At 39.2% G+C, this 26749-nt stretch overlaps 1 protein-coding gene across 1 annotated transcript in view; it reads right to left on the bottom strand.

The window, feature by feature from the left end:
- Window positions 1-313: 313 nt before the first annotated feature.
- The window catches only part of PMS1 (PMS1 homolog 1, mismatch repair system component), a 90043-nt gene continuing 63607 nt past the window's right edge, over window positions 314-26749 (bottom strand). Inside the window, exons 8-13 of the mRNA XM_054044402.1 lie at window positions 25759-25902; window positions 20423-21339; window positions 13919-14377; window positions 11473-11603; window positions 2987-3147; window positions 314-1025 (exon numbers count right to left, since the gene is read on the bottom strand). Coding sequence (XP_053900377.1) covers window positions 861-1025; window positions 2987-3147; window positions 11473-11603; window positions 13919-14377; window positions 20423-21339; window positions 25759-25902 — 1977 coding nt within the window. The 3' untranslated portion in view covers window positions 314-860. The remainder of the gene's footprint in view (window positions 1026-2986; window positions 3148-11472; window positions 11604-13918; window positions 14378-20422; window positions 21340-25758; window positions 25903-26749) is intronic.

The raw sequence follows: 26749 nt of genomic DNA on the forward strand, positions 1-26749 counted from the left end.
CGAACAGCACAGAGAAATTTGAAAAAGAAAAGTTGGAGTCAAATTTGCAAGTATAGGTGCGTTTGCATTGTGGAGTCATAATGCAAAAGTATACTTATGTATACTTTAGTTTCAGCCTCTGTTTGAAAATCTGACCGTTGGTGGGAATCATGTATAATGATAAATAAGTTAAGAGAAATTTACAGTAAATTTTTCTCTCTCATCTTAATCAGACAAATTCATGCAACTCCACTGAAGTCAGTGGAGATCAGGTCTGAATCTGGCCCATTATGTTTCTTTTATATTCCTTTATTGTTTAAAGACTCAAGGTAGACAAGGTAATATCTTTTATTAGACCAGGTTCTATTGGTAAAAGATACAAGCTTTCGAGCTTCACAGAACTCTTCTTCAGACCAGGGAAAGATAATCAGAGTGTCTATTACTTAGATCAAATTCAGAGGAATGTAGAAAGCAGTGTAAGTTAACCCTCGGTAAGAGGTATACCACTAAGTAAGAAAGACTAAAGGGGTCTACAGGTTGTTAGGCACACGTTTTACATGCAAAATTATGTAACATGCACTGAAAAAACACCATGATAGTTGCAAACATTTATTAACTAAATTCTTAATGGGAAAAAAATAGCAATGAGTTGTAGCAAATAAATTTCTGTACATTATTCACAGTTTATTTTCAGTTTACAAATAGCAGCTGAACTTTAAAAAACAAAAGACATTGAACTTAAGACAGTGAAAAGTTGCTGTATAAAAACTTTGTAGAAAACAGGCTGACAATACAGAGTACAGGTCATAATTAAGGAGAAGAAATACAAACCCAAACAAAATGTCCTACTTTACTGAATAACTTCCTTGGATTTGTGCTTGTTACTTAAATTCTGGAATATCTGTTAAGTGTTGAAAAAATGGACGACCATGAACACAGCCTTTATTTTCATTTCCAAGCTGTTGCTTCATCCTGTAAATTGTGTCTTCTACATCCTCTTTTGACATATACAAGGGTAGCTGCCGAGACATACGCACTGCTTCTCCCTGTGGAGAGGAAAACCCCACATAAATTTTATAGTGCTACCTTGTATCAGATTAACTTTTAAAAGATAAGACTATTATCCCTGAATTTATGCAACTAAAACTGGCATAATTCGATTTTGTGGCTAGCAATAAAGGAAAAGTTCTTTACCAAATTCTTTTTACTAATTATTATTTTATCTACCTCTATTATATCTCTACTCTCTCAACTTTCTCTTTGCATGAATTGTAGAAATTTTATTTATTTTTTGTATGAAAGCTGTGCACTTTCAGATTGTTTGAAAACTGTGTGCCTCTCACTATGATTTATGTGAACTTTAGATGTAGGTCTACTTTCCCTACACTGATCCCTTAAATCATTTCATAATTACCAGATTAGTTATGGTGTCGTATTTGACACTGGCAGACCCGGTGCCAGCTCATGCCAAGGCCACTAGGCCTCACTGAACAATGATAAATGTAGAGCTGGAAATCGGTCTGGCTCACCTGTGTGTTACTATTGTTAAAATAGGTGTTAGATTTATAGAGAAGTGTTTATTGTTGGACTTTATGAAATTCTTGTGAGTTGCTGCATACATTAATTTCATTATAATATCTGTATCTTGTGTTATAAGGTAATATTTAAGTGTTTGCTTTGTAACTATAAAAGTGTATGCTATGAAATTGGAAACCCCAACATTCAGGAAAGAAGCATTACCAAGTGTGAAAAACTAGTTTACCATAAGTAGTGTCATCTCCTGCCCAACAAAAGAAGGCCCATAGACACCAGACAAACCATTGTGGAACATCAGCACACAAAAGACTTTGTTAATTGCTCCCCCCCCCCCCACACACACACATACACAATCCTCCCTTCCATCATAGTTAGAACTTTGGGGGGGGGGGGGGGAAAGGGAATAAAAATCCCTTACCAGAAGAATCTGTATCACTATGCTGTTTGGCATTTGGAGAGGGCAATATTTCTAAGTATAAGCAAGGAATCCCCAAGCTGCTTAGCTTGGGTTAATCCTAAAGGACATATAGAGCTTGCGCATTACAGCAGCTTCTATTACTTTTTGAAACCTAAGACTGTAACTCATTTGTGTGTGTATGTTCACCTGCTTTAACCTTGTAAATAGCTCTAATTTCTTTTTTCTAGTTAATAAACCAATAGTTAGTTTATTACAAGATTGGCTGCAAGCGTTGTCTTTGGTGAGAGATCTAAGGTACAATTGACCTGGGCTATGTAACTGGTCATTTGGGACTGGGAGTAACCTGAATAATGTTGTGATTTTTGGTGTAAGGCACTATCTGTCTATTGTCTGGGTGCCCACGGGGACTGTCTGTGACTCCATATTAAGGCTGCTATAGTGCTTCAGGAGTCCACACTTGATACTTGGTTGGCAAAGTCTAATTATAGAACACACAACCAGTTTGGGGTTTGTGCCCTGGTTTGTAACAATCTGCCCTGAGGTTGGCACCCACGTTTGAGCCACTCCAGACAGCTTGACAGGAGTTAAGACATTTTGGCTGTGATACATAAAAAGGAACCAACCACTTTCTGGAAACTGTAAACAATTTTATGATGACTGTGCTGTAACCTGGAGAACAGCCTCTTTATAGTATTTTCTATATAATGTCTTATCAGGTCACAGTTAATTTATTCAAACTGCATTTCTTCTTTGAAAACTGCCAACATAAAAAAGAGTACCTTCTTACTGAAATATGCTTCCTGAGCATATTCAGAGCCATATCTGATGACTGAGGTGACCAACGTGTTCTTACTCCTTTTAGCAACGCACAGCCAATTCAACTGAGAGACCGTCTGTTGGATTTTATTGTTTCTTGTTCATTATCAGGAGTCTCTCATCAGAATAGAACTGCACTTAATTAATGCCAAAAGCTAGAGAGACTTTAAAATGGCTTCAGCAGTTTATTTAAAAATAAGATGACCAATACCTGGAAGCAAACCTGCTATTTCTTACCTCCAAGTAGTTTATCACTTTGAGAGGTCTACACTCATATACTTCCTTTGCATTTTTGTTTATCACGGCATTCAGAATTTCTTTTAAATCTGATACACCATAGAATGGCAGACAATTAGCCATTCCTTCTATTTCCAGCTGGTTTTCTGCAGCTGAATATCCTGGAAATAAGAAAAGAAAATAATTAGTATTCCTGATATCAATAAATAACATTTACATTACATGCTGTTTTGATTTATATCCCAGAATAAGCCCAATGAAAATAAAACTGATGTAAAAACGCTTAGTAAACTAGTCATTAGAATTCAATACAGTTAAGACAATTAATTTTGCCTTCCTTGGAATGAATAGCATGACCTCCTCCTGGGTTTCATATTAATCATGTGTCACGAGTGCCTTTTCACACCACATGTGCCACAGTTTACTTGAGTTCAAATCCTGGTTAGAACTGTTTAAATGCTTACACCACTTTACAGTATTTCCTCTTTGGGCAGGCATTTTAATCCCATAGCTTTTATTAAAACAAATTAAATTAAAGTTGAATATGTAATGATTTCAGCATCTACAATTTGTTTTTATGAACAGTGTGTTGATGCTAGTTGCTATGCAAATGGTTTAAACATCCGTCCAACTCAAACTCAATTCTTTGGGACAGATCCAATACCCGTGGAAATCAAAAGCAGTCTTTCCATTGAATTCCACTACCACAGAGATTGAAGAACCCAAGTCCTCACAAGTTAATCTTTCCACAGGGCCCTCCACATCCATCAAGGGGGTGCCACCACTGCAACTGGACACCTGAATAGGGACCTCCAGGGCAAAGACAATCTTATTAATGTAACCAACTAGCCCCCAGCAAAAAAACTCAACTCCCTACACCATGGGAATCCAAGCCTTTAAACAAATCTAGACATCCTCCCTACTATCAAATTAATCCCACCCAAGCACCCTCCTTCCATCCCAACATAAGCTTCTCTTTTCTTTAGGGCTCAACCTCTGCTCACCTCATTTTGCACTCAACAAATCCCCTAAAAATGGCACAAACCTTACTCTTGCTAGTATCTATCTCAGACTCACAAAGGAAGAGCGTTCATGACAATCTCAATCCATTCCCCTGTGCCCACTGAGTTTGAGAAACAGGCATTGAATGGGGAAACGGGAAGAGCATTCATAATGAAAACCAATCCAATTCATTGTTTTACTCTAAGTTGTCCCATGTAACATAATTTTATGTAACAGGCTGAGTTGGACTTGTTTCTGAAAGTCAGCAGAAGATGGAGACATAGGGTATGTCTATACTTTGAGCTGAAGGCATAATGTGCAACTCAAGGCAACATTCTCTGATCGAGCTAACGTGCTAAAACCACAGTATAGTTGGGAAGGCGCAAGCGGCAGGAGGGGCTAGCTGCCCCGAGTACATACACAGCATCCTGGACAGCTATGTACTCAGCATGGCTAGCCCCTCCCACCACAGCAGCTACACTTTTTTAGCACACTAGTTCAATTAGAGATAGAGTATGTCTCCTCAAGCTAGAAATGACAACTTCCAGCTCCAAGTGCAGACATAACATTAGACTGGTACAAACTAGAATAAGGCCTGATCTACACTGAAAACTTACATTGACATAGCTATGTCTCTCAGCGGTGTGAAAAATCCATACCCTGGAGACACTTAGCTATGCCAACCTAACCTCCAGTGTAGCCAGAGACAGGTTGACTGAAGAATTTTTCAGTTAACCCTGTGTGATGGGGTGCTGGGCTGGAACTCCTGAGCCAGCCCTCTGTCATGCCAGCTCCAATTAAGGGAGTTAGATTGGAGCTACCTAGAGAAACCTGTGCCTGATTGGCAAAGGGGAAACAGCTGCCAGTCTAATCAGCCTGGGGCTGCATAAAAGCCTCAGGGGCAGGAAGCCAAAGTGGGGGCAGGCAGAAAGGGGGGGAAGCCAGAGAATGGAAGGAGAGCGGTAGCGCTTTCCTCCTGGCTGCAGAGATTGAGAAGTCCTTAAGGCTCAAACCCCCAAGCTGTAGATGGTGAGAAGGTGGTGGGATTGCATGCTGTAAATAAACTACACCAATGATTGTTGAGCCAGGACCAAGGGGGGCCCTACTATGCCCGGTTACACCTAGCTACTGCCTATTGGGGAGGTAGATTAAATATAATGAGGGGAGACCCCCTCCCATCGCTATAGTGTCTACACTGAAGCACCACAGTGACACAGCTTAAGTTAAAAGAACAGTGAAGAGAGGTCTTTAAGGCTCCTGATAAAGTCACAAGTTAATATAACAACAAATTGAAAGAGTCTATACATGGGAGGAAATGTTTACAGCTGAAATCACAGAAATGTGTTAATATTTAATCGAATGAGGTTGCCATCCCTTTTTTGCACATTATCTGGTGATCACTAAATGGTAGTGAGAGGTTGTGCATGCTGAAAGGAGCAAGCTTAACTATCATTGCTGGCACCTCCACAGTCTCCTGAGACCCCAGGATCCATCATGACATCCTTGGACTTCATCATACTGATCCTGAAAGATGTCATGCCCAGACTGAGCCAGACAGAGAGAGAACCAATGACATTCCCACTTTCACTGGCTTCGGCTAAATCCTGCCCATCACTTTGAACGTGAGACTTGGGTTTCTGCTCTCCCTCCCTCCCTTGTGTTATATTCCTTCCCCATCTTATATTTTCTCTTCCCTAGCTCCTTTTGTCTTCTGTCTCAAAAGAGTCTGGCTTAGACAGCCAAGACAATTCCATCTTTTGCAACACTGTTATGTGTCTGATCAGAGAGGCAGCTAAAAGCAATGCCTTAAAACAGCCTGACAGTGGTACAAGTTTGCCAGCTCTTATAGTGGCTGACAAAACCATGTACACTGTGCTCGTGTTTCTCCAGCAGAGAAGCTGGAAGTGAGACTCGGCACAAAAGACGGAAGCTGCATTTTCTATCTTTGCTATTCTTTCCTCTCCCCTTTTGTGTGTATTTGTTTAGTCTTACTGTAAACAGGATCAGACTTCAACAACAGCAGCTCCAGCCCACTTCAACTAACTTTCTCTTTCCCCCAAAAAAGGACACCAGGGCCGGCTCCAGGCACCAGCTTACCAAGCAGGTGCTTGGGACGGCAAGTCCGGCTCTTCGGCGGCAATTCGGCAGTGGGTCCCTCACTCCCGCTTGGAGCGAAGGACCTCCCGCCGAAGTGCCGCAGATCGCGATCGCGGCTTTTTTTTTTTTTTGTGGGGTAGGGAGGGGGGCTGCTTGGGGCGGCAAAAACCTTGGAGGACACAATCCATCAAAGGGGGGGGTTCTCTATAAAATACTTTATACAGGCAAAAGGGAGAAGGAGCTATGGAATATTGTTAAACTGAAAGCCTTATTTAATGCTTTACATTTCAAATGCTACAGCTGTTTTTCCTTTCTGCACCCTTGATGAAAGGTTACAAAGACTGTGAATGGTAGTCATTACAATAAGAGTAAGCCAATGATAAAGTAACATAAAACTCCCAACCACTCATTACTGTTGTAACAATAAACAAAAGTTTAATTAACATCTTCGCCCTTGTTGGTCCTGACACCCCCCATTTCATAACACAATACCACCCTCCTATGCAAGCATATCATCTTTGCTACTAGGTGAGAGATACCCAGTCCCTTGCCACAGAGTCTGGCTAGACATGTAACTAAAACTGCCTGAATGGTACCTTTGAGAGCTAGGAAGCTGCATCACAGATGTCACAGTGTAAACTCTGGCTCGTAAGGCTTATGAGACAGCTAGCTTGCAAACAGAATGAATGGAGGGGTGGGAAATATTTTTTTCTACAAGGTATGTGTACACCTTCCTGATGTGACTGGATAGCTATTGACGTGGGGTGGGGGGGAGGAATGAGAGATATATTGACTTAATTTTGCATGTAGGAAATGAACTATATTTTTGTCCCTGCAATATTCTGACTTAGTGTGTAATTGGTTTCAGCAATCTTCCAATATCCAATTTATAATATAGAGCTTTCTGATCTAATAACTGAATATACTCCAATCATATTTGCTGAATAAGCCACACCTTTCTTAGGCAAACACTTTCAAAGCTGAGAGAACAATCACTGCTATCTGAGGCTCGGACTGAAGAAAAGATGGACTACCAGCTATTGTGCAAATGTTGTTATTGATATGGCAACCTGTGCTAAAATAAAGAAATAGAAGGACAATCTCATGCTAAACCAACCAAATATATAAAATAACACATTCAACTTACATTAAAAAGGACATTATGGCTGCAAAGTCAAGCCCTCACAAGCTAAGGCTGCCTGTGCTACCTTAATTTGGCTTCCTTCTGTTTATGCATTTTGACACAGTCTTTAATTACATGAGCACATCCTATTTTTTCCACAGGACCCCTGCCTCATTCAGTGCACAGATTGGAACTTCTCTGGGGATGAATAAGGGCTGTGTAGTGAAGGAGGCTGTTGTCTGTAGGAAAAAAAATAAAAATGAATTTTCCCCTCGCTTGATTCTTGGAACCAACCAAACCATTTTAACTGACCATTTTCCAAAACAATTCAGCTTGAGGCAGACATCTGGCATGGAAAATTTCAGCTTGCATATATTCTAAAGCCAGAAAGGAATGTAGGCCATAGGACTACCCCAAAATAATTCTGAGAGCATATCTTTTTAGAAAAATATCCAATCTTGATTTTAAAATAGTCACTGATGGAGAATCCCCCACAATCCTTAGTAAATTGGTCCAATGGTTAATTATTCTTATAATTAAAAATGTATGCCTTATTTCCAGTCTGAACTTGTCTACCTTCAACTTCCATCCATTGGATAGTGTTATACCTTTCTCTACTAGATTAAGAGCCCGTTATTAAATATTTGTTCCCAATGTAGATACTTACAAACCGTAATCAAGTCGCCCATTAATCACCTCTTTGTTAAGATAAACAGATTGAGCTCCTTGAGTCTACCACTATATGGCAGGTTTTCTAATCTTTTAGTCATTCTCACAGCTCATCTCTGAACCCTCTCCAATTTAACAACATCCTTCTTGAATTGTGGGCACCAGAACTGGACATAGTCCAACAGGAATTGCACCAGTGCCAAATATAGAGATAAAATAACCTCTATTCCTGCCTGATATTCCCGTTTCTGCATCCAAGGATTGCATTACCTATTTTGTCCCCAGCGTCACAATGGGCACTCACGTTCCCTTGTCAATTATCTACAATTACTAACTTTTGATTTCTATTCATTACCATCAACTTCCCCTTTCTTCTATTTGTTGTTTTTTATTATTATTATTATTTTACAGCTGCCTTCACTTTCCCTGTAAACCATGCTGTTTTTTTAACCAGTTGGGCCTTCTTCCTCGATTGTGGCTTTCTGGGCATCTAGTAAAGTATTCTTAAATGATTCCCAATTATCATTCACATTTTTTCTGATTAAGAGTTGGATGGTTAAAGTTTGGCAAAGTTATAAGCAATTGAAAACAGGGTCTTATAATGGGAAGTTTCAGGGGAAACAAATTGATTGTTTAGAGTTCTCAGTATTCCAAAATGGACTAGTCTAGGGTTGGTCTGCAGATAATTTTATCTAGAGAATAAAAAATATCTATATCTATAAATAAAATAATCCCAACTCACTACCTTGCAGTTGAAGTGAGTCATGAGAAAGGTGAGCTAGAGAGGGTCAGTAATTAAGCTGACACCAAGCTTGCATGCATATCTGAAAATGAGTGCTTTAATGAGTGCTTGCAATGGAAATGGACCCTGGCAAACTTGAAGGAACCGCTAATAAGCATTCTGTATCTGGGAGGCAAGCACAAACAACTACAAAAAAGGAGCAAATGAGGAACTGGCCCCTTTTGCAGGAAGAAGCCATTGGGTTGGGATCTGCTAAAGAATGTTCTGGATAAAATTCCATGTACTTGTTGTTATTGACGTATTGCCTATTGATTTAACCAGTTTGCCAGCATTCTCTGTTCAGGTATATGTGGCCCAAAAGGAAGAATAGTGTTCTCCTGGAGGGACAGAACATACCAGTAATTGGCCTTTCACTAATGACTTGCTCCAGCATCTTTTTTGGACCTATTCTTGAAGGTTTCCATATGTTACACTACATCTGTCATCACTCTACATAGGCGTGATGTGGTAACACATGAAGCTACAGCATTTCCAACAGCTCCTATAGTGAATCTCTGTCCTGGATCAAGTGAATTGCCATCTAGGCATCGCACCCTAAGAAACTAGCCTCCTTGTATCGGGGGTAGCCGTGTTAGTCTGTATCTACAAAGACAACAAGGAGTCTGGTGGCACCTTAAAGACTAACAGATTTATTTGGGCATAAGCTTTCGTGAGTAAAAACCTCACTTCTTTGGATGCATAGAGTGAAAGTTACAGATGCAGGCATTATATACTGACACATGGAGAGCAGGGAGTTACTTCGCAAGTGGAGAACCAGTATTGACAGGGCCAATTCAATCAGGGTGGATGTAGTCCACTCCCAATAATAGATGAGGAGGTGTCAATTCCAGGAGAGGAAAAGCTGCTTCTGTAATGAGCCAGCCACTCCCAGTCCCTATTCAAGCCCAGATTAATGGTGTTGAATTTGCAAATGAATTTTAGTTCTGCTGTTTCTCTTTGAAGTCTGTTTCTGAAGTTTTTTTGTTCAATGATAGTGACTTTTAAATCTGTAATAGAATGACCAGGGAGATTGAAGTGTTCACTTACTGGCTTATGTATGTTACCATTCCTGATGTCCGATTTGTGTCCATTTATTCTTTTGCGGAGGGACTGTCCGGTTTGGCCAATGTACATGGCAGAGGGGCATTGCTGGCACATGATGGCATATATAACATTAGTGGATGTGCAGGTGAATGAGCCCTTGATGGTGTGGCTGATGTGGTTGGGTCCTCTGATGCTGTTGCCAGAGTAGATATGGGGACAGAGTAGGCAACGAGGTTTGCTACAGGGATAGGTTTCTGGGTTGGTGTTTCTGTGGTGTGGTGTGTAGTTGCTGGTGAGTATTTGCTTCAGGTTGGGGGGTTGTCTGTAAGCGAGGACTGGCCTGCCTCCCAAGGTCTGTGAGAGTGAGGGATCATTTTCCAGGATAGGTTGTAGCCTCCTTGGGCTCTATGATATGGGAAATGTCTGCTATTGATTTGCCTTGGAGAAGCCTGTCTTTGGATTTCCACTGATGGCGGGATGGCTATAAATCATCCAGTGTAAAAGTATACCAACTCTCTACTTCTGGGCTATTAAGGTAATAAACGAGACAGGTTTGGTATGATATAGATTCTATTGGAAAGCAGACTGATGGGGGTTCTAAAACAGCCCTGCTATTGACTCCAAACTGAGTGCTAGCAAAAAGTATGATGATGATCCTGAAGCAAACGCAGATCAGTGTTCAAATCTTAAAACTGCCTTGCTGGACCTCCAGATTGTCCCCAATCCATTGCACAGCAAAGCAGGAGGCATCTGAGCTACTGGCTGCAGGAGCAAGCAAAGAGCTACTTAACTCTATATATGTTGGAGGTGGGCATGGTAAGCACTAGGAAAGGCTGCCTGGTTTAAGGAAGTCCCACCAAAACATTGACTTCCATTCCAGAAGATCAAAGAACAGCGAGGCAGGAAAAGGGCATGGATTCTGGGGCCTTCCTTGAGCTGCTGAGATGTTGAGGATATACAAAGCCCACCACAGATATTTCATTTTTTTCTTATGCAAAAATTTAAAGGTTTTCTATTGTTTCCTGTGGCAAAAAACTGCTTGCAAAAGGCTCTTTCACAACATCTGATCCAGCTCCCATTGAAGTCAACTGAAGTTTTTTTATTGATGCCAGTGGGATATAGATCAGGCCTACAGAGAACAAAAGAGGAACCGTTCCTGCCTTTCAAAGGCCTGGTTAGTTTAGCAAGTGTGCCAATAAGGAAAGCTTCACATTTCAAAGAAAACAAAAACAACTCTGTCCTTATTCAGCTGCAATGCACAGGGATATCCATGAATTATGATTCCAGTCTGTGACAATGGCTTTAATACAGGAAAGGCTTTTAAGAAAATAAATCTGATGTGTTATGATGTGGGTCAACATCATCAAGGCAGAGCATGGGTGTAACAAAGTCATCTGCAAAATATATAATGAGTGCTTCCTACATCACAAGTGGTAGATTTATCAACATTCATTTGCAGCTTGGGCCAGTGGTCAGAGCACAGGACTGAGAATTAGGAGACCTGGGTTTTATCCCTGACAAAATGTTTGTTTGAAGCTCTGCTCTACCTCCACACTAGCCAGCCATCATTTTCCATTTCCCCATGCGCTGAGTGACAGAGATGATACTCTTAGCCAGATAGGAATATCTTTGAATGCTGAGGAACTGAGGGTACAGATGGCTTGATTGGTGAGGAAATATAGATTTATAATATATCATATATGCAGTCATTTCAACTGTGAAATAAAAAAGTTTCAGTAGATTCAAAATAAATACAAAACTACATCATACCTGGTATCATTTTTATCTTAAAACCATTTGCTATAAGCCTTGGATCCGACAAGTAAATTGATCCATTTAATTTTTGGCAATCCTTTGTCATATTGTAGAGAGAATCCATATAATGAGATCCGCTGAACAAACTGAAAAACAAACAAGCAAACAATAATTTCACAAGGCTTAAAATAACAAAGAAACTATAATAAACAGAGAGACTGAGTGAACAGTAATATATTTACTACCAGCATGACAATTCCAGGATTACAAGCTGTTAACCAAGTAGTATAATCTATTAGCTATTTTTAAAATTATATGTACATATGAAAAAATCCAGGGATAAATGGATTTTTATTTGTAAAAGGGCAACATTAGACTTTTTGGAAAACAGAAGTACCATAAAAACTCCAGGTCAAATCAGCTTGAAAAAGACAGACTTGAGTGTGACAATTTTCTTTTTATATCCCAAAGACCTGTGTTTTATTTTTTGTAACTGATATGCTAACAATAAATTACCTAAATCAAAAGCATATTCCTATTATTCCAAGAAAAAAGCATCATGATTTAAAATTAAAATTGCTAGATAATAAAGCTGTTATAAAAACTAGCTGGTAAGAAGCAACAGAGGGTCCTGTGGCACCTTTAAGACTAACAGAAGTATTGGGAGCATATGCTTTCGATTCACTTGCATCTGAAGAAGTGAGGTTCTTACCCACGAAAGCTTATGCTCCCAATACTTCTGTTAGTCTCAAAGGTGCCACAGGACCCTCTGTTGCTTTTTACAGATTCAGACTAACACGGCTACCCCTCTGGTAGCTGGCAAGAATGATCCAATTAAATAAAAATAGAAATATTATAATGCGTAGAAACTGTTAAGGTATGCTGATAAGGATACTAATTCTCTTACATTCTATATGTTTTTTCTAAAAGAACCCCAAAATCTAGATGGTTAGAAATTAACATTAGACCTTGCCTGCTCCACAACCAATAGAAGTTGGTGAGGAGCTGTGGAAATAGGGAGTATTTAGCAAAGCTCTGGGTGATGAATAAAATAATTTATTTTAAGAAGTATCTGGCCCTCACTTCACAACCCTAAAATCAATGACAAAATTCCTACTAACTTCAATACGAGCAGGACTAGGTCTCTTTCTAATTTTAAAACATGGTGTAAATGTAAAAGTAACATTTCCCAGTAGATTTAAAAAGAAATGTTACTTACCTTACAGTAACTGGAGTTCTTTGAGTTGTGTGGTCTGTATCTACCTCATGACAGAGCCAGTGGTGCTAATTAAGGTCAGGTGGTGAATACTGGCATCACCAAATCCCTTTTTTTGATGAGGGAGGGTGCTGTTGGTGTGGGCAGCATCGTTCTCTTTTTTTGCTTACTGGTACTGGAGGTGGTCCACCCCTTCAGGGGTCAGCGGTTTCAAAGTACTCTTGGCTCTCCATACCACGAGCCAGACCTGTGCTCCCCTTGAGATCCTGACACAACTGTAACAGGATGCAGAGTCTGACCAGATTGGGAGGGTGCAGAGGAAGAAGTCCTCCTCTTAGATGAGGACTAGGGAGGGGATTTCTCCTTTTTATGAGAATGCTCTTAATCTCCTCCCACCTACTGTGCCTGTTAAGGTCCTTAGCTCTGTCCTCTCATGATCCAGAACAGGGGAGTACTGTACTCAGAGGGGCACTTCTCAGCATCTACAATCAATGAACAGGGAGTCTGATGACTCAGGATTGGCCTGGGGCCTCATTGAGCAATCCACAGGGATTTTCTGAGCTGGAACTTTCAAGATTGCCAGGTTCAGAGGGGAAAGGAATGCCAAATATTGCAACCTGGAGGGGATGTTGATCTCCCTAGGCAATAGAAACAAGTGTCATGGAAGTCACTAACTGGGAAGAGCTGGGGACAGGCCACATAGCTCTTGAAGCCAGGGATCTTAGACATACCAAGTACTCCAAATGGTGGGAATATTGGGGTGGAGGAATGCCCCCAAAACCTCTACTAACACTAGCTAACTAAATACTACCACTAACTAACTAGATAAAGGTAAAAACTTTTTACAGAAAAAATTGAAATTTAAGCAGGAATGCTAGTAAATATGTGGACAGTGGAGGGGTTCCGCGGACCATGGAGGGTAAAAAGCAACTGAAGAGGCAGGAAATCCGCACCACCCTCTATGCCCTCGGTTTGGAACACAAGGAGACACAGGCACAGACCTATGGACACTGCTAATAAGTCTTCTGGTCTCAGGTCCATGGAGCTCTTGTGCATCTTGAGTGAGGGACCACCACTTAAAAAAAAAAATTGTGCCTAAGGCCTCCACAGTGTTTACAGTAGATAATTCCTATGTGATACTTAAAAAAACAAAATCAACCACAAAAAACAAACAAACAAAAAAACCCCCAAACAAAACAAAACAAAAAAAACCCACGACAACACCCTGGCTCCACACTACTATACCTGTCAGTTAATACAATTGGCTTGTCCAGTTTCTCTACAGGAAGTTTGTGTTGCTCCAGTAGTTTTTTATAAAGTAGGGCTTCTTCCACTCTATACGGATTTAGCAACATGATTTTTTTTCCAGAAGCAATTATCCATGCATCAGGAAAACTCAGGTGACAGATCAGGCAAGACTCGTTTTTATCAAAATTTGTCTTCTCAAGCCTCTGAAGTTTACGTTTGAAAGAACTCATAGAAAAAGGCACCTGTACAATTTTCATAGATTGGTTATGTCTCTGTTTCTTTTCAATTTGAGCCTGAAAAAGTTTGTCAAGTTTCTGCTGGTCAGAGAGAGAAGTCCTCAGTTTGGACTTGTATCTTTTTTCTGTCTCTTTTGTTGAGCTCTGTATTCTCTGCTCCACAGCTTTCTTGGTTTGTCTGTTGTATCGTTCCAGGTCTTTTGTGGCTTTTTCTTCATACCTAAATGGAGAGTGGGGCAGGGTGTGGGAGAGAAATCACAAATGTAACAAACTAAAGGCCAGATTGTGACACCCATTCTCATACAGTCATGCACTTCCACTCCCTTTCATAGCCACATTAGCTTTCTCTGCATCCTGACCCAGGTACTCAGCACCCCTGTACCCTACCCCATTGACCAAGTGGGTGAGAAGTGTCTGAACAGTGGATGGAGCCTTGCCTCTACCCCAGTGTGACAGCCAGAAGAGCTGAGCTGTTACTTCTGCTTTACAACTAAAGGCTCAATCTAACCTTAAATTTATAACCAGAAATACTGTTTCAGAAGTACATGTTCAACTTATAGGCACTTAATTTGTATTGCAGAGTAAATGCCACTTGGCATTTTGACTTCAAATGGTTTTCAATTCTTTGATTGTATAGGTATAAAAAACTGACACTGATACCTACATTCATAATTTTTGGGGACTATTGATAATAGCCATATCAATCAACTTATCAGAGAAGCGCAGGCATTTGGTAGCAAACTGCTATGGAATACTGCTTACCCAGCCCCAGGGCTAAATTATAAGAGCCCCAGGAAAAGACTTTCTTCAAGCAGGATTTCAGTAAGAGCCTAGTCTACAAAGATCAGTTTGAATAACTGAATAACTTTATAAAGAAATAAAATTACACTGATGTAGTTTATTGTATAGATTCTTTAAACACATTTAAACTATACAAATATAAAATAATGCTATGGATCAGACCATCTCTAGAAAGACTTTAGTTTGAGGAGAATTTGAAAAGACTGAGATTGCCAGGTATTCTAAACTAAACAAAGACATAAATTATGACTGGTACAGAGAAGGTAAATGAGGATCTCCTATTTACTCCCTTTTATAATATAAAAGCAACGGGATACTCAATGAAAATGAGAGCAAAAATTTAAAAATGGTAGACTTTTTGTTACCCAATGTGTATATTATCCATCCTGTGGAATTCACTGTCACAACATATCATTGAGTCCAAGTGCATAGCAGGATTTAAAAAACGATGATTCATTTATATGAATAATAAGATGATCCACAGCTACATTAGATAGGATAAAAATAATACAGGATATAAATTATCTTGCTTAAACCAACCACTAACTGACTGGGGTTAAGGAAGAAACTTTCCTATAAGCAGGCTATTCTTTAATTGTCCACTCTGGGATTTCTTATACCTTTCCTCGATGCATCTAGTTCTAACCACTGTAAGAAACAAGATACAGAACTACACTGGCTACTAGTCATTGTTATAGCAATTCCTGTGTTCCTCTGTGGCTGTACATACTGGGTAACACTCAGACCCTTCAAGTGAGGACCTCTTTTAGATCAGTGCTTAAGTATAAAGGGGATTGAGATCATGCGACTAGCTATGCAACCCTTGCATTGGCTGTTGGTGAGTATTTAAGCGAGTAATCGTATTGACCTCATGGAAGTAAGCAAGAGCTAGTGCTGAACAACAGGGATGGGTATTGCACAGTCAGGCTCTATGACGCTTAAAAATTGCTATACGCTTTTTTGTGGACACGACTAAGATAATAACCTTAACATTATTTTAGGTTATATAAAGGCAGGAACTTTACAATACAGATCTATAGGGCTGGTTGCCTCCCAGATACAAATCTTAATGTTTGAAGACCTTAGCAGCAATTTGCTCAATTCTCCTTTCCTACCCCCATTCAAACTCCTGGATTCTGTCTAGTAATACAACTGATTTCCAGTAAGAAGCAGTATTATCCTATATAAGTATTGGAAATAAGTATTTTAACTGGTCTTATGTTAATTTATTCAATGATACTTGCTGGAACAGTCAGATTCTATTATCTGCATGTAAGGTGGAAAATAAGGTCAACAGAAGGATCACCATTTGTAATTAATTATAATGTGCTAACATTCACATATGGTACTAATATTTAGTTTACTAAAGCAGTCATCTTGGGATGAGCAATAAATCATGTCCAAGAAAAATATGGAGTAAATGTTAAGATAAAAAACATCTGCTACTTGTAAAATTAATGGGTGAAACAGAAAAACTTTATCCTGATTATTGGGTTACAACTTTGACCTGATCCATACTCTTTCTGCTTTCAATGCCAGTTTGTTACAAAGGTGAACATTTAATTATGTGGCTATTGGGTTTACAATGACATATTAAAACTTTAAAAACGCACACATTTAAGAAACACTTGTTGTTATAGGTTTAATTCAGGAGAAACTCCAGCCCTGCAAGTGTTGAGTTTGGGGGCTTTGTAAGTATCTGACAGTGTCCAGTCGACATTCAGAAAGTAAACAGCAGGGTCACTAACAATGAAAGCTATCCATTTCCCTTTTCAAGAAAGATCTTTCTGCATAGGCAAGTGTGATCCAGAGGGGCCAGGAGAAATACAGGTAGTTGCCTCCTGGCTAGTTAGAGGTGACTTAGGAAGTTTGATTAGAGATGATGCTGGAATTCTCAATTCAAAAGCAATGAATTGTTTAAGGAAAATATCAGGCTAGTTCCAAAAGGAGCTTTGCTCAAGGAGGAAAAATAAGGCTTCCTCCCATGTGACTTACCCTACATTTTACTATTTCTCACTTGTACCTTAAGCCCAGATGGAAAGATTTAGCAAGCAGTGAGAAATCCACGAGACTGTTATAGAGAGGAAGCAAGTAGGATCATTTGAATAGGGCAAAATTTGACCCGAAAGAGCCCCAAATACCCCAAAATAAAATAAAGAGGACATCCTTTGGCAAGTCGGTTCATCCAGATAATGCAAGTCAATTATTTCAAACTCTACTGTATTTGATAAGTATCACATTCTAGGGCTGCTTTTGAGAAAATATACCTCTTCTTGACTTTTATTGGCAGCTTGTAAAAGCGTATGGACTGTTGATGACAATCTGTATTTTCTTAGACTACCCTTTTAAATATACAATCCCCTTGTTACTATAGGTCAGTGGTTCTCAACTAGGGGGCCGGGACCCCCTGGGGGCCCACAAGCAGGTTTCGGGGAGTCCGCCAAGCATGGCCAGCATTAAACTCACTAGGGCCTAGGGCAGAAAGCCAAAGCCCCGTTGTACAGGACTACAGCCCAGGCTGGAGCCAACACCTGGGGCTGAGGCCTGAGCAACTTAGCTTTGCGGTGCCCCCTGTGGTGCCCTGGGCATCTGCCCTGCTTGCTACCCCTTAACGTCAGCCCTGGCTTTTATATGGAGAAAAACAGTTGTTGTGGCACAGGTGGTCTGTGGAGTTTTTATAGCATGTTAGGTGGGCCTCAGAAAGAAAAAGGTTGAGAACCCCTGCTATCGGTGAGCTAATTTATCCAGACTGTACCTGGTAGACCGAGTTAGTAGAGAACGACATTTTTTTTAAACATTGAACAAATCTTCAAGATTGCTATCTTTGAGAAGACCACTATAGATCTTTCTGCTTTGTTAGCTTCTCTTAGATCTTTGGTCTCTTGGATTGTTTCTTGCCTTAGCCAATACTTACACACTGAACCATAAGATTTAGCTGTTATATCCATCTGAAAGAGGGAAATCTGTAAAACCCCAGACAATAGTTTTGATGAAAATAAAGAAAACATTAGGGAGCTGATCTTTGTATCCAACTTGATAAAAGTTAATTTTTTGCAAATGGGAAAAATTAGTTTTTGTAATAAATGCTAGCTGGATATTCCTTATAGTCTGGGAATTCCTCTCTAATATATCTTTAGGATGGAATTATATTAAATGTTGCTTTGCTGGCAGATGATGACAAGTGTTACCGCTGGTGTTTATAACAGAATATTGTTCAAAGGTATTATTAATTTAATTAAATTATATGGAAATCAGCTTCAACAGATATTCTATGTATAGTGCATATTCACTTTCTATCCAAGAGCAATCCAATTTTTGTTTAAAAATAAATGCTAGTAGAACATTAAAACTGAGATTTTAATTGCAGAAAAATTAAGAAAAAAATAGAATTAGGGTTCCCATAACATGTCTGGCTTGGGTAACCTGCCAGGAGTTAAAACTCCTATTGGCATAGATCAGAGGGTTATTGGTGCACACAAGCTTTCCCAATGCAACACGGTTCAGTTTGCAGGGAAGGCCATATAATGCAAGCAAGCAACATTTTTAAGGTCTTGAAATGTGTGAAAATATTGTAAAATCAGGTTAAAAAAATTTGGTGTCAATATGAATTACATATCTAGAGATAGGTCTTCATTTTAGGTAATATGGAGATTCCAGTATTCAGGATTTGGTCACTCATCTGTAATTTCATTGGAGGTGACATTTATAGTGAAAAAAGAGCAAACTGGATATAAGGTTCAACAATTTTATGACCAAAAGTGACAGTTACAACTACACAAGTTGATAAGTGTAATTGAGCTGCATGCTTCATAGTACAAAATGATTACCTGTGAGGCCAAGAAGGAACTATTCTTCCCCTGCTCCCACTGAATATGGCAATGCACTCCATAACTGACTAGGTGCCTTATGGACTGTTTTCTTTCCTCAGCGTCTCAGACTCTGGCTACTACCAGAATCAGGATGTTAGAGATGATGGAAGAGTTTGGATTAGTATTGCAAATCCCATATTTCTAACAGTGTTTTAGCTTTTAAAAGCAGCTTCTCAGTGGCAAGCTTCATAAGTGACCATCACATCCCACACGGGAAAAATTCTCTCATTCTTTTTGCTCCTAGCAGCAGTTCAGAGCTTAGTTCTTCTCCCACTAAAGTCAATGGCAAAACTTCCACTAACTTCAGTGGGTAGAGAATCAGATGATTAAAGAAAAATATGAGCAAGTGACTGTTTTAGGGATTATGGTTAATTTAATTCTTCCCTACAAGCCACAGAGCACCTCTGTGGCTGGTGCTTAAGGCAATCTACTTGTTTGGCTGCTGGGGAATGCTGAGATCTCTGAATCAGTGGGGATTTGGGTAGCATGAAATACTTCTCAGAATTCATCATCTGATGCAGTTTTTTATACATAGTTATGGGGATTGGGATACCTTCTGGACTTAAGGGGCTTTGTTTTTTTGTTTTTTTGTTTTTTAATTGTATTTTAAAAAACAGAACAACCTGTTCAAATGCCTAGAGTCTGGGAAAAGTTATTTTTGTGTAGAGCAATGAAAAAAAAATAGGAGATGGAGGAGAGAAGGATAGGGGAACTACATGGTGGGGGATCCTCAGCTGCTAACCAACTTCTCCCACAACACACCCAGAATGACAGCCTCTTGGTAAGTCCTGTAAAAGTGGGCTTCATGCAATTCAGGTGCTGTACACCTCCTGCCTGATTATCCTAAAAACTGGACTTAGCCAGCCAGCAGAACTGTGACAGCTCAAGAGGGTGGGGGCACCCCAGCAAATGCACAGATAAGGCCAGGATTTTGCCTCTAAAAATACATGAGAATGACAAGATAGTTATATTTTATTGAAAGTAATGGAGAGTAATTGTTAAAAAAAATGCAGTGACATTCTGTGCGATCTTATACACCTGTGCAACCCCACTGACCACAAAACAGCTGAATGGGATATAAGTTAGCACAGTGAATCGGCCGGCCCTTGGAAAAAAGTTGCCCAAAATGTGCCTTGGTATTTGGCAAAAGAAGGTTGGTGATAGTAACTGCTCTGAGATGTGTATAATGGCACAGAGAGAACACACAACATGTGCCAAGTGTTTAAAGAATAAATCAAAAATCTACCAAAGTAAGATGGCAATTATACAGGGTCATTATATTTTCTTGTAGACAGAGACAATTTTAATAAGTTGCAAGAATTGATGCATTTTACGAAAGACAGCAACATATTTAAATTGAAAAACAGAGTGGAAAAATTAGTAATACAGAAAGCAGTACATATCTGCACACAGTAAACATCATAATTAGCAATACAACCTTTAGCCAGGATGGTGTTCTTGGCAAGCCAAAAATTATTTTCCATCCTGTTTTTTATAAATGATGTGGATGTAATTTTTCATTTTTTGCACCCAATGAGTCACCCAGAATGGAAACTACATGGCTTAGAGGTCAGGTGCAAACTCTGGAAACTTACTTCATTTTCTCCTCTTTGCTCAGTTTCTCCCATAGTCCTTCAATTTTCAGCATCAAGTCCTCCATGTTGGCCTTTGGATTATCAGTTAATAATCTAGAACGATATTCTTGGGTGAACAGGGCAACTGCTGATATGGGTTTCCGGATTATTTGATTACTAATTAAATCATAGGCCATGATCTGTCCTGCTTTATCATTAACCACATTCGTTTTTTTAATATTTTGATTTGCACTCTGCTGATCATGATCTTGTTCATCAGTATTTTCATTTGCCTTATGATTTGTTTTCCCTCCTACTTCAGGCATCAAAATCTTTACAGGTTCCAGGTTCTCTCCTGTAGCATTTTTAAGTGCATTCCCCTTGCTCCAATTATCAGCAGAGATTTCAGATACATACTCAGGGACTGTATTTGCCTCATTTTTTTCCACTTCATTAGTGTGACTGGCTCTCAAAGGATGCTCACTTCTGTTTTTAGATTGAGTGTCCATGTGAGTACTGCCATCTAGGGTTAATGTTACACTATATCCATTCTGGCTGTCCTCACATGATAAATTATTTATGGAACTGTCTTGAGATATATCACTCACAGTCACATCAGTGCCAGAAACTTCTTTTCTATTGAGGAGACCATGAGTATTATCACTAGAAAATCTTTGATGCTTTAAGCAGACATCTGTGTTTTTTCCTGCTTGACCATTTTGCACATCATTACTGAATGAAAAGGATGAAGTATGTGCATGTGGATCACTGTTTCCAAATGGTTCCGTTTTATTAACAAGCACATCTGTTTGTTCTGTTTCATTAACAACCATGTCCACTGAGGTAACATCTGTTTTATTAGTTTCAGAAGAAACTGTACCAGGCAGTAGCCCATACAGCGATGTCAATACATTTTCAACAGCAGATAAGACAGATTCCTGAAAAGAAAACTCATAAGCATTAGGACAAATTGTCAATGAAAATGTACTTGACAGTTGTTGACACAATACAATAGCAATAAAACACAATTCTATTCACTGTATTTTTTGAGTTAATTTAGATTGATTGTATTATGAAGCATTAGTAGTTCATACATTCGCATTAAAATATGCCAAACATTCACTAATCAGTGAGATCCTTTAGCCTTAAATCTTTCCCTATAAATACTTTTGCTCCACTGATAAATTTTAATACCACAAAATAGATGTACTGCTTTCTTTATGACCTAGTACTCGTATGTTGTTTCTTTAGAACAGTATTAGAGTATCTATTCTCACTCAGTATACACTAACTGGAGTTAGAAACACACTATCAGGGTGGAATGGACTAACCACCAAGTCAAGTTAGCATCACAATTTTAGTGAGAGTGTTCATTCATAGAATCGTTCAAAGACTGTTTTTATATGAAAGGTAGAAAATTTTAAAAACAAACAAAGAAAGAAAACTTCTTTAGAGTAAAAGGAGAGTTTTAAACAAAATTATGTGAAAATAATCTTCTTATGTTTATTTTCATACAAATTATATTGAAATATCATTTATCCTGTGATTCTAACCCACAAAACCAAGAAAATGCCTTGTTAAGAGAGGTGGTTACGTATTAGTCTAGACTGTGCCACCCTTAGGGCTTGTCTCCCATAATCCACGCTATGGAGGTATGATTTCTAAAGCATACTAATGTGCTGTGCGTTAATTGGGCTGTTTCAAACAGCCCTACATTAAAGCATGCTAGGGAACCTTTAATGTGAATCTAGTACTACGCAACACAGAGAACTTTAGAAATCATACCCCTGTAGTGCATATTATCTCATTGTGTAGAGAAGCCCTTATCTACCTTGAGCAGTGTAAGCAAACCCACTGATTTCCATGGTACTACTCATGATCTAAAGGTGCTATTCAGTGATAGGAAGCGTATCACAATCGGTCTCTATGCGATCTCTGATACAAGATACAATGGGCCAAGTTTCAATCTCAGTCATGAATATTACATCCTGTAGCCTCCATGATGTCAAAGGGCATGCCACACACACACAATGGCAAAATTTGGCCCTAAACAGAAACAACTCAAGTTTTTAATATTAATGTTGTATTTAAATCCCCCACTTAATGTAAGTAAATATAAAATTATGAAAAGAATTGTGTAAAAAGGACATAAATCATATTTCTGTTTACAGACCAGTCATCATAAAGCCATCTGAAGATGAAAAGCGCTATTGTGATATAAGTACTATGCATGACTGATTTAAGCAGCTCTGTGAAGACAGAAATGAACTTATGACTTAAAATAATTGATGTTATAAAGTATATAGCAGCGCGAATATACTGCCAACACCTGATCAGGGTGGTGATGGTGATTGTGAAATGCTCAGGGAGATTAGAGAGATACAGAGGCCCAAAACACAATAATAATAGGGGATTACAACTATTCTCATATTGACTGGGTATATGTCTCCTGAAGAAAGGATGCACAAACAAAATTTCTAGACACCATAAATGACTGCTTCTTGGAGCAGCTTGACCTGGAAACCACAAGAGGAGAGGAAATTCTTTATTTAGTCCTAAGGCCTAGTCCACACTAACCCCCCACTTTGGACTAAGGTACACAAATTCAGCTACGTTAATAATGTAGCTGAATTCGAAGTACCTTAGTCCGAACTTACCAGGGGTCCAGACACGGCAGGCAGGCTCCCCCGTCGATGCCGCGTACTCCTCTCGCTGAGCTGGAGTACCGGCGTTGACGGCAAGCACTTCCGGGATCGATACGGGATCGATTTATCGCGTCTAGACAAGAAGCGATAAATCGATCCCAGAAGATCGATCGCTTACATCCGGACCAGGAAGTAAGTATAGACGTACCCTAAGTGGAACGCAGGATTTGGTCCAAGAGGTGAATATAACTGAATTCTTTCAGTAGTAACAACCATAATGTAATTAAACTGCACGAAGACTATTTAAAAACATCACAATAGAGGCTCAAAGTAAATGTATACTCAATATAAACAAGCAAACAAACAAACAAGAGGACAAAAAAAAAGCTACCATGGCTAACTAGCAGAGTAAGAGATGTGGTTAGAGGTAAAAAAGCAACCTTTAAAAATGGAAGTCAAATCCTAGTGAGGAAAAATAGAAAGGAACAAATTCTGGCAAGTCAAGTGTAAAAATATAATAAGGCAGGACAAGAAAGAATTTGAAGAGCAACTAGCTAACCACACAAAAGATGACAGAAAAAAAAATTAAGTACATCAGAAGAAGGAAACCTATGAAACAGTCAGAGGGGCCACTGGATGATCAAGATGCTATAAGGCAGAACTCAAGGAAGACAAAGCTGTTGCAGAGAAGCTAAATGAATTCTTTGCATCAGTCTTCACTGCAAAGGATATGGGGGAGATCCCCACACTCAAGTCATTCTTTTTAGGTGTCAAACCTGAGGAACTGTCCCAGACTGAGGTGTCAATAGAGAAGGTTTTGGAACAAACTGATAAGTTGAACAGTAATAAATCAACAGGACCAGATGCTATTCACCCAAGAGTTCTGCAGGAACTCATATGAAATTGCAGAACTATTAACTGTGGTATGTAACCTATCACTTAAATCAGCCTCTGTACCAGATGACTGAAGGATAGCTAATGTAATGTCTATTTTTAAAAACTCTCTAGAGGCAATCATGCAATTACAGGCCAATAGGCCTAACTTCAGTACAGTGAAAACTGGTTGAGACTATAGTAAAGAACAAAATTATCAGACCCATAGATGAACATGATATGTTGGGGAAGAGTAAACAAGGCTTTTGTAAAGGTATATCATTGCCTCACCAATCTATCAGAATTCTTTGAGGGAGTCAGCGTGCACGTAGACAAGAGTGATCCAGTCGATTCAGTGTAGTAGAATTTTCAGAAAGCCTTTGACAAGGTCACCCAACAAAGACTCTTACACAAACTAAGCAGTAACGGGATAAGAGGGAAGGTCCCCAGGGTTAAAATATATGAAATGTCAGTAAACAGGGGTCAGAAAAAGGGGTAAACAGTGAGGTGGCAAAATTTGCAGATGATACAAAACTTCTCAAGATAGTTAAGTCCCAGGCAGACTACGAAGAGCTACAAAAGGTTCTCTCAAAACTGGGTGACTGGGCAACAAAATGGCAGATGAAATTTAATGTTGATAAACGCAAAGTAATGCACACTGGAAAACATAATCCCACCTATGCCTATAAAATGATGGAAGCTAAATTAGCAGTTATCACTCAAAAAAGAGATCTTGGAGTTATTGTGGATAGTTCTCTGAAAACATCTGCTCAATGTGCAGCAGCAGTCTAAAAAGCTAACAGAACATTAGGAACCATTAGGAAAGGGGTAGATAATAAAGCAGAAAATATCACAATGCCACTATATAAAGCCATGATACACCCACACATCCAATTTTGTGTGAAGTTCTGGTTGCCCATCTCAAAAAAGGTGTGCTAGAATTGGAAAAGATACAGAGAAGGGCAACAAAAAATGACTAGGGGTATGGAATAGCTTCCATATGGGAAGAGATTAAAAAAACTGGGACAGTTCAGGTTAGAAAAGGAGATGATTAAAGGGGGATATGATAGCGGTCTATAAAATCATGAATAATATGAAGAAAACGAATAGGGAAGTATTATTTACCCCTTCACACAATGCAAGTATGAGGGGGTCGCACAATGAAATTAATAGGCAACAGGTTTAAAAAACAAACATAAGGAAGTACTTCTTCACACAACACATAGTCAACCTGTGGAACTCTTTGCTAGGGGATGTTGTGAAGGCCAGTAGTATAACTAAGTTAAAAAAGAGTTAGATAAGTTCATGGAGGATAGATCCATCAATGGTTATCAGAAAAGATGGTAAGGGATAAAACCCCATGCTTTGGGTGTCCCTAAATCTCCACCTGCCAGAACCTAGGACAGAATGGCAGGAGACAGATCACGCTGTTCATTTCCTCTGAAGCATCTGGGCCTGGACACTGTCCGATGAGGATACTGGGTTAGATGGATCATGATCTAACTCAGTATAGATGTTCTCAGGATATTGGGCTCTGAAGGGAGCATGGCTGAGACAGGGGCTAGTATGACAGTACACAAATGATCTTTAAAATCAAATAAATGGTTACTCATTTGATTCAATAATTTTCAAATAGTCATGTTACAAGGGCAGCCTATATGAACTACTAAAGCCTCATTCCTGTAAAGACTAATGTATGTGCTTAATTTTAAGCACCTGATTACTCACAGTGAAGCCAATGAGTTATGCATGAGCCTAAAATTAAACGTGGTAAGTCTGTGTAAGATCAGGGCCTAAGCAAGCAATACCAATTTAAAAATAAATTAAAATATAAATTACCTTATTATGAAGTAAAACTTGAGTTTTATCAGGTGTTAAATTAACATCCACAGTGGAGCCAGGTACAGTAATATTAATAAAGAAAACAGGGTACGAACGAGAAGAATCTTTATGTGACTTCAGATTATAGTACCGTCGAACCAGCTACAGATAAATGGAACAAAGGAAAGTCAGTAAAAGTAATAAAATAGACCCAAAAGGTACAGAAGCAAAATACTACACTATACAAACAGTTTTTAAATTGTATTTTGTCAAATTAAAGAAGATGCTAAAACAAAGAAGTTAAAAATGTCCTTTTGGGGAGCTCTGTACACCAGGAAAATCCTCAGTAGGGCATTTGCATGTGGTTTCCACTGCCTTTGTGCCACGTAAGTCCCAGAAAATCTGCTCCAAAGTATTAATTGTGGCTCCATGAACTTTCTGAAATAATATATTTAGCCCACTTGATATATTTGGAGAAAAAGGTAATGTACGGTTCTATTCAATGCCCAAAGTGGGCAGGAGATCCAGCACTTTTTTCTAGGACAACTGAACACCATTATCTCTGAATTTTTAAAAAATAAAAATATATGTATATATTGTAATATTTTGAAATAAATATTGTTTCCTTTGAGGAAAGAAAAAGGATGAATGAGAAGGTGGCATTCCTACCATGTCCACCAATGTCAAACTCACCCTCTTCCTCAGATCAGGATTCATTTGCAATTTAAATAATAGAGATAAGCTCTCTCTGGAACCCTGACTGCACCTAAGATTTTCTCCAGGTCTCTCTCTCCCCCCCCCCCCCCCCCCCCCCCCCTCTTCTCACTTCTCTTATCTCCTGATGGAGTTAAAACCTCTCACCTGCCACCAACAGACTACAGAACTATTCAGCAGTTATTTTCAGGGTTTTATCTCCTGCTAACAGGGTGGGTGAATAGTAGTATTTGCGGGGCAGGGGGGAAATCAAACAAGAATTATGTAATAGAACAGAAAAGAAAAAGAAAAAAAA

The sequence above is a fragment of the Malaclemys terrapin genome, chromosome 11 (assembly GCF_027887155.1).
Source record: "Malaclemys terrapin pileata isolate rMalTer1 chromosome 11, rMalTer1.hap1, whole genome shotgun sequence".
Lineage (NCBI taxonomy): Eukaryota > Metazoa > Chordata > Testudines > Emydidae > Malaclemys > Malaclemys terrapin.